Source organism: Rattus rattus, chromosome 5 (genome assembly GCF_011064425.1).
Source record: "Rattus rattus isolate New Zealand chromosome 5, Rrattus_CSIRO_v1, whole genome shotgun sequence".
Lineage (NCBI taxonomy): Eukaryota > Metazoa > Chordata > Mammalia > Rodentia > Muridae > Rattus > Rattus rattus.
Window position 1 is genome coordinate 144,834,175 of NC_046158.1, and position 8,701 is coordinate 144,842,875.

At 52.4% G+C, this 8,701-nt stretch overlaps 1 protein-coding gene across 1 annotated transcript; it reads right to left on the bottom strand.

The window, feature by feature from the left end:
* Positions 1-790: 790 nt before the first annotated feature.
* Positions 791-6,803, bottom strand: Pck1 (phosphoenolpyruvate carboxykinase 1). The gene is made up of 10 exons (XM_032904709.1): positions 6,702-6,803; positions 6,266-6,530; positions 5,712-5,893; positions 4,901-5,104; positions 4,450-4,637; positions 3,704-3,866; positions 2,842-3,066; positions 2,624-2,755; positions 1,994-2,089; positions 791-1,860 (listed from the first exon to the last, which is right to left on the bottom strand). Exons 2-10 carry the CDS (start codon positions 6,487-6,489, stop codon positions 1,406-1,408), a joined length of 1,869 nt encoding a protein of 622 aa, XP_032760600.1. The 5' UTR covers positions 6,490-6,530; positions 6,702-6,803; the 3' UTR covers positions 791-1,405.
* Between the last annotated feature and the right edge of the window lie 1,898 nt (positions 6,804-8,701).

Consider the following 8,701-nt stretch of genomic DNA (forward strand, 5'->3'; position numbering starts at 1 on the left):
CTGGAGCCCTGGGGCATTGTGGATCTGTGGAGGTGAGGGGAGTGGCCGGAGGTGTCTAATGACTATGGGAATGAGCCAGCAGCTGGGGCGTGCTGGAGGAGGGTGGCGGGATCCGAGCCAGCTCTTCCCAGGGACCACACACTCGGAGGGAACATGTGCTCATCTGCAGAGCCGAGGCACCCTATAATACACTATATAAAGTTTATGGTTTGTTTAGACTCTTCTGGAACAACCAATAAACGCAGGGAGCAGAAAAGATCCAGGAAGGGCTGGAGGCTGACCTTGGACCAACCCCTGCAATCTCCCTTCCCGGGGAGTCTATGGTGTGGCCACTCACTGTGTTGAGTACACACGAGGAGTGCAGTAAACTCTAAGCCCGTGGAAACTTAGTAAAGTGTTGCTCATGAAAGGGTTTAAAGGTGAGGAAAAGGAAGGGCCTGTGCCAGTCCACACTGCACGTTCGGAGAAGGCTGAGCCCGGAGGCTCAAACTCTCTTTAAAACTCACTCTAAACCTTCTAGACCCAGCGGTGCAAACCCACAGGTCTGTCCCGTAAAGCTGCCGAAGAGCGCCAACTAGTGGCCAAAGGACTCATAACAAGGGAAACCGGGTTCTCTCTCTGCTTTCCCCCCTCCTTCCTGTCCCTCACACACTCCAGCCCCTAACAAGTCCCCTCCTTTCAAGGGTGGTGCTGTGAATCCCCCTCCCCAAGGCTCTCAGGGGAGCATTGTTCTCCCTCTGCTAGTTCAAATAAAAACAAACAAACAAACAAACAAAAAAAAGAACCTCCATTTTTTTTTCTATAAAAGTTTATTTTTTTTTCCAAGAAGTGGTCAGGATACCTATTTCAATTATGTAAAGAAAGGTAAGGAAGGGCAGTGTATAAAAATAATTTAAACATACATACTAGCAACAAAGCAACACGACTCTAGTTCTAACTACAAACTTGCCCAAGATTTTTTTTCTCCCCAAAGGTTTTAAATACATTGGAGACAATGAGACAGACAGGCATGTACACATGTATACACACACACACACACACACACACACACATACACACACACGCACGCACACGCTCACACACACATGCTCACACACATATATACAGCTCAAGTATGTTTTCTGTGCACTTTAGCTAATTGCTACAGCTAACGTGAAGAACCGGATTCCTGAGTGACCTCGAAGTGGAACCAAACCCCCCACCAGTGTCAGATGCGAACTTCGGAGAACAAGCCGTGATTTCCCCTCCCAATCTTATTTGTCCCTAGCCTGTTCTCTGTGCCACTCAACTGACTAATAAAAGGTGCTTTTCTGATCTACTCAGCATTGTGCTTGCTGGTTTGCTCCTAGCTCCCAACGCGTGCCGTGAGCGGGAAGGGGCGACTCTCAAGACACCCCCATCGGGATTACATCTGGCTGATTCTCTGTTTCAGGGCTCGGAGCTCCCTCTCTATTTCGTAAGGGAGGTCGGCGTTGACCTGGTCCTCTAGATACTTGTCGATCTCCTCCACCTCCTTCTCCCAGAATTCCTTAGAGATTCCGAACAGCTCCTCCACGTTGACGTCCCCCAGGCCTTTCAAGTTCAGGGCGTCTTCCTTAGGGACGTAGCCAATGGGAGTGAGCTTGGCGCTGTCTTCCCCTTCGATGCGTCCGAACATCCACTCCAGCACACGGGAGTTCTCACCAAATCCGGGCCAGAGGAACTTGCCGTCTTTGTCTTTCCGGAACCAGTTGACGTGGAAGATCTTGGGCAACTTGGCTGCTGGGCGGTGGGCCATGCTCAGCCAGTGCGCCAGGTACTTGCCGAAGTTGTAGCCAAAGAAGGGCCGCATAGCGAAGGGGTCGTGCATGATGACCTTGCCTGTCGCAAAGAGACCACCAGTTACCTCTGACCCACCCATGCCACATTCTCTCTTCCTCTCCCTTCATGACAGACACCAAGAAGGGGGCTTGGGTTGCCTTTCCTGGGCCTTGGAGCCCAGACTTTGACTCACCCTTATGCTCTGCAGCAGCGGTGGCCTCTGATCTCATGGCGGCTCCTACAAACACCCCATGCTGCCAGCTGAGAGCTTCGTAGACAAGGGGGACACCTTGAGCAGGGGGACAAGGATCATTAAGGAGTTAAGACATCTGAGCTTTCTAAAGGTACTACACCGTTGTTCTATCCAAGCAGTGTCCTTCTTTGTTTGTTTATTTGTTTTTGTTTTTCCTTGAGGAAGTTTCACTCTGTAGCCCGAGATAGCCTGGAGCTTACTCTGTAACCCAGGCCAACCCTGAACTCGCAGCAATCCCCCTGCCTCACCCACTCGAGTGCTAGGACTATAGGTGTGAACCACTCTAGGCCCGACAAGCAGAGTTTTCTGTTGAGTTAACTTTTCACCTACAGAGACAATGAACAGGAAACCTGCTAAGGGCAGTCAGAGCCAAGAGATCACTCAGTGAAGCCAAGCACTGCCCTGAGCTACCTCAGATCCCAGACCCAGAGAGGCCATTACAGAAGGATGGCCCTCCATTTAAATCTGGATATAGGGGGAGGAAGATCTTTGGAACCAGCTTGGAAAAATATGTACTGGATTTCTTTGTATCGCCGTCCCCCAGGTTCCCAGCCTGAATAGGAGACTCACCTGCAGGTCTACGGCCACCAAAAATGATGCCTTCGATGGGCACTCCTTCAGGAGATTCCCAGGCGGGGTCAATAATGGGACATTGGCTGGCAGGGGTGCAGAATCGCGAGTTGGGATGGGCACACGGTTCCTCTACAAGAGAGAGAGAGATACCCCTTAGCATGGCCCACATAGGTGGCACCCAGAAGCCAGAGCACATGGCCTCTCAGGGGACTCACCATCCTGTGGTCTCCACTCTTTGTTCTTCCAGGAAGTGATGGTGACTCCTGGGGCCAGGGGTTCGTCGATGCCTTCCCAGTAAACACCCCCATCACTCGTCTCAGCCACGTTGGTGAAGATGGTGTTTTTCTGGATGGTCTTAATGGCGTTCGGATTTGTCTTCACTGAGGTGCCCGGAGCAACTCCAAAAAAACCGTTTTCTGGGTTGATGGCCCTTAAGTTGCCTGGAATGTTGCAAGCCAGAGAGGGAGGTCTGAGTTCGAGCCAAGCATCCCAGAGTTCTGAACGCTCTGCTAGGCTAGCCCACGGCCTGAAGTTCACATCTTTCTCTTACCCATCCCTAAACTACACAGCCATCTGTTTTGATCTACACACCACGGCCAACTCAGACCCTGAAGTTTTCTGCTTCTTCACTGTTCCTACAACACATTCTCTTATTTTAAAATATTACTATTCGTGTGTGTGTGTGTGTGTGTGTGTGTGTGTGTGTGTGTTTTCCAGGGCACACATATGGAGGTCGGAGAATAACTTGAAGGAGTCAGTTCTCTCTTTCCACGGTTTAGACTTCTGGAATTCAAACTCAGGTCATCAAACTTGGTGGCAAGTGCCTTTACCCATAGACTTGTCTCAGTGACTCCAGTAATACCATGCAAACAGATGTGTGTAAGCAAACAGTCCGCCATGGCCCTCTCTATCCAGATGGTCCTCACAGAAGGCCTGCAGGACAGTACTGCAGAGGTCTTGCTGACTCTGAAGTCAGTCAATGCCTAGTGCTGGCAACTTAGGAGATGGCGGTGGTGTGTTTGAAACCAGCCACTCACCGGGAGCCATGACGGTCATCAGCCAGACCCAGAGACTCACCTTGGGCATCAAACTTCATCCAGGCAATGTCATCACCCACACATTCAACTTTCCACCCGGGGAGGGTGGGGTTCATCATGGCCAGGTTGGTCTTTCCACAGGCACTGGGGAAGGCTGCTGCCAGGTATTTCTTCTTGCCTTCGGGGTTAGTTATGCCCAGGATCTGAAGGGACAGGGATCAGTTTTACTATCTCTGATCCTCGATGTGCGTGTATAAAACTGTTACAGTAAAAACCCATTACTCCGTATCGTCCATCTGGCAAAAGAGAGAGACGAAGGGTGTGCATATCTTCAACAAAAACTCGGGACTGTCTTCCACACTAGCGGAGGGTGGGAGGGGGCAGAAAACTGAAAGGAATGTGATGAGGACTAAAGGGAAGGAAGAGGGGAGACTGAGGTCACTGCTGTTGCCTAAGAAACGAAGACCTGTGACCCCCCTCCCCGTCCTCCAGCAGAGGTCTTGGAAAGAGCCTAGCATCTCCCCAAAGGCAGTTCCCCATGATCCGTCCCTCCTGCATCAGGGTAAACTGATGGGGTGCAGAGGAATAAAATTCCCACCGTCACTGTTGCTCTAGTGTGTCTGAGCCCCTTTCCAAGAGACGAACGCTGGGGGTACTTAGAGTCACCTCGGCGTTGGCTCCACTCTGCCCTTAAGTCCTCAGAGGTTGGGGAATCTCGACATGGCCCACCTTTGCCACCCCAGGCCCTCCGAACTTCCCGCCCAGGATTCCCCGACGACCACGTACCAGCATGTGCTCCGCCAGCCACCCTTCCTCCTTAGCCAGCCTGCTGGCGATCCGAAGCGCGAAGCATTTCTTCCCGAGCAGTGAGTTCCCACCGTATCCGCTTCCGAAGGAGATGATCTCTCTGCGGTCCGGGAGGTGAGCAATCAGGGTCAGCTCGGGGTTGCAGGCCCAGTTGTTGACCAAAGGCTCTGAAAACAAGCAAAGCAGCCGTGAGCTTGCGATGCACACATCCCTGCCCAAGTCTCCAGGCTGGCCTCGAACCAGCTACGGAGCTGAGAGGGACCTGGAACTGATCCTTCTGACTCCTGAGTGCCGGGGTGATAGGCCTGTCCCAACATGATCAGTTGATTTCCGGCATCAAACTCAGGGCCTCTTGCACCCTGGGTGAGCATCCTACCCACTAAACCCTTCCCCAACCTCTTCCCTTTTGATCTGGAAAGGAGGTACTTACTTTTTAAGGGGAGAGGGCACCCCACCGAGTGGAGGCCCTTGATAAACTCCCCATCGCCCAGGGCCTCCAGCACAGAGGTCCCCATCCGTGTCATGATCCGCATGCTGGCCACCACATAGGGCGAGTCTGTCAGCTCAATACCAATCTTGGCCAGAGGCGAGCCCAGCGGCCCCATGCTGAATGGGATGACATACATGGTGCGGCCTGCAGAGGTGGATGGGTAGAAATAGGTAAGAAGCCAAGGAGGCCCTCTGAGCTCCCTTGACTCATCTTCCTAATGGTCATCCACACCGTGCCCTACTGGCCACCAGACTCTGGTTTCGGAGGCCAGTGGAAACAGCAAAATGCTGAAATTAAACTTTTCACAGCCCCCCCTGTTTGGCTGAATTTAGCTGCTTTACGTCCACGTGAATGGGAAGCATTGTGTGTGTGTGTGTGTGTGTGTGTGTGTGTGTGTGTGTGTGTGTTTGTGTGTGTGTGTGTGTTTTCTTTTATCTATTTGACATTAAGGGTTGGAGCCAGGGCCTTGGAAATTCTAGGCAAACACCCCACCGTGGAGAATGTTTCTTTTGAGACCAAGCTGTAAAGTGCTCAGGCTGGCCTTAAACTTTGAATGCTCCTGCCTCCGCTTCCCATGTCTGGGATGTCAGGTCGGAGCCACCCGTACTCTCAGAGAACAATTTGATATTCCGTGAGACAGAACCAGACGGCGAGCTTCGCACGCGGGCCACCCTTTGCAGCTCAAGCCACCACCGGGAGCGTGAACTGTGCACACAGCACACTGTCAGCCCTGGGGTCTGGCCTCACCCACCTTTCATGCACCCCGGGAACCTGGCGTTGAATGCTTTCTCGAAGTCCTCTTCCGACATCCAGCGGCCCAGCTGGCTCTGCCCACTTTTGGGGATGGGCACGGTGTCTCTCTGCTCTTGGGTAATGATGACCGTCTTGCTTTCGATCCTGGCCACATCCCTGGGGTCAGTGAGAGCCAGCCAACTGAAAAAGTCACAGGGATGCCTTCAGCAAGGCACCCTTGGGGATGTACCTCTCTTGCCTACCTCAGGCTCTTCCCGGCCTTGCAGACACAAGGACGTTGACCGTGTTACTTAAATATGGAAGCCAAGTCAATGGGAACTTGACCAAGTAGACATTTGCTAAGCCATGAGCTGGCCCTAGGGAAAGGGGCCGCCTTGCATGGCTATCTGGAATCTAGAGGCTGGCTATGCTAACCTCACAGGGTGTCTGGATTCTGACTGATCTCCTAAGCTTCTCAGGCGTTTGCTACTGCAAGGGTCTTCATTCTCCAGACTCCGAGAAGGTGGATCTGGGGAGCCTATGGGTCAGAGACTTTGGGCTGAGGGGACTCACCAGTTGTCATATTTCTTCAGCTTTCGGATGACACCCTCCTCCTGCATGTGGGCCAGCAGCCGCCCGTACTCCTCCTCGGAGCCGTCGCAGATGTGAATATACTCTGGCTGGCACAGCTGGGCATTGCCTTCCACGAACTTCCTCACTGCCTGGGGCAGGCTGTCGAGGCTGCCCTGGATGACCTTGGCAGAGAAGTCCAGACCATTATGCAGCTGAGGAGGCATTCTTGCAATGGTGTGGAGAGAGGCAGGGACTCTGGTGCCACCTGAAACAAAAAGAGAGACTCTTGAACACCGGCACCCATGGGCCCCTTCCCCTTCCTTCTGTAGACTTTGCATGGGTTGCACATGGCTAGAGAGCCTTGGTTGTCAGGGTAAAAACTGTGAGTGGACCCCTCAATGGTACTTGGAGAGGAGAATGGAATGGCCCTGCCTACCTTTCTTCCTCCTTTTAGAAGGTCTGGATCAGAGATCTCAGAGCGTCTCGCCGGATTTCCCCTGTTGGCCAAGGGTGTGTTCCCAGAGGGAAGGCCAACCGTGCTTGGTAGCCAGCCCTCCTCACTTTAAATAGTATACAGAAGGGAGGACAGCCCTGCCCCTCAGCTGGACCTGGAGGCTCGCCTCTGACGTAAGGGGCCGGCCTTTGGATCATAGCCATGGTCAGCACGGTTTGGAACTGACCTAACACAATAAACTTTGGGGAGATAATGATTGAACTTGCTGTTGTTAATGAATGTTGGGAGGCTATAGCTGAGTCCTTACACAACGTTTGATTGACTAAACTTTGACCATGACTGTTGCTGATGCAAACTACAGGCTCTTGCCTTAATTGTCAGGTGGGGGTCAAGGACAGGGCTGGCCGGGACGCCTCTTGGACTTCATATGCTGCTGGCTGCACATTTTGTGTGCCGGTGACTGCTGGTTGTCAAAACACCACAGCTGTGAGGTGTCACTCCCACGGCCAAAGGTCATGAGAAGGGAATTCAGCTCTGAGACGTGAAACTTCTAGACAAAGTCTGCAACAGCCAAGTTGGCTGGGATGTGTTACCCCACTAGGTATCTGCTGGATCCTCTGGCCACCCCGAGATGGACACTGCAGAGGGAGGGGTGATTGTAAGCTTCATTCCGAGGAGGCAATGCCTGATATAGAATAATCACTTTACATGCATACTGACCCCTGCTCTAAATGTTTTGTGTCAGCTCATTCATTACTACTGCCTGAAATGGAACTATGACGACCCTGGGTACAGGCTGGGAAACTGAGGCAGAAAGAACACTAAGCCGGTCCAGCTGGCTGGTGAGAACCAGAAGGGTTATATGTCAGTCAGGCTGGGCTGCAGAGGACTGTTGGATCCTTTGTCTTCTCTAGACCCTTTAATGTCTTTTTCAAGACGTTCTAGGTTGGACACCATCACCCTTGGAGCTGCCTGGATGCTTCTTGCATCCAAGAGTCTAGGGAGAGGAGGGGAAGGGGCTTGGCAGTTCTACTGGGCTACACTTGAGCAGCGAGACCTTTATCCCAGTTGTGAAGAACGTTCTCCGCAAGACACAGACCTTCACGCCAATTGAACGAGCCGAGAGAAGTTGCTCGCTGGAGTTTAGAAGTGAGTGAGAAGTCAGTCAGAGAGAGCCCATTGGGCAGGGCTGGCTCCCACAGTTGGCCTCAGAGTAGGGGGAAGGGACATGGCCTACTTCCCTGTAGGCAGGAGGATGATGTGACAGAAACTCTGTGACTCTGCTTACTAAGACGTGTGACAGATTCGAGGCACTGCGAAGAGTCATCCCAAACAGACTGGGCTTGGCTCACTCTACAAAGCTATGTAAATACTTTTACATAGCACCCACACCGCCAGCATTCTGGGGGTTCACTGGAGCTTCTGTGTTGGTACAGAAGAAGCGGCTTCCTCTTCAGGTCGCCGAGACTGCTCAGGAGGGGTGGCCTCCCCCTATGTAAACTGTTGGGTGTCAACCCCGCTAGAACGTCCAGCTCAGTGCCTCCATCAGGCCTGGGCTAAACCAGCCTTTCCAGTGAGCACTTTCTCTGAGATTCATGGCCAATCTCCACTCTGCTGCTAAACCTGTCGTGGGTTTGCATCCCTGGACGGTTAAGTTGAAAACAGAAAGGAGAGACTGTAACTCAGCGGGAGTTTTAAAGCACCCTACATACATCCAAGGTCTCTCTGCTGTGAGTCTCCTGGGAGGGATACAGTAGCCCAATGATGGAGGAGGAAAAGGGGTCTCCATGACCTTCCAATTCGTCAGTACCCCCATGTACACTATACCATAGCTTGTCAAAACCCCCGCAAGGCAGATTCCGGGTTATGAAATGACCTGGAGGTCCATGATCTTCTAAAAGAACCAGGACACAGAGAATGGGACTCTGAGGACAGTCGAGCAAGGCCTAACTGAGGTCATCCTGGGGTCTGGTCTTTCCTTG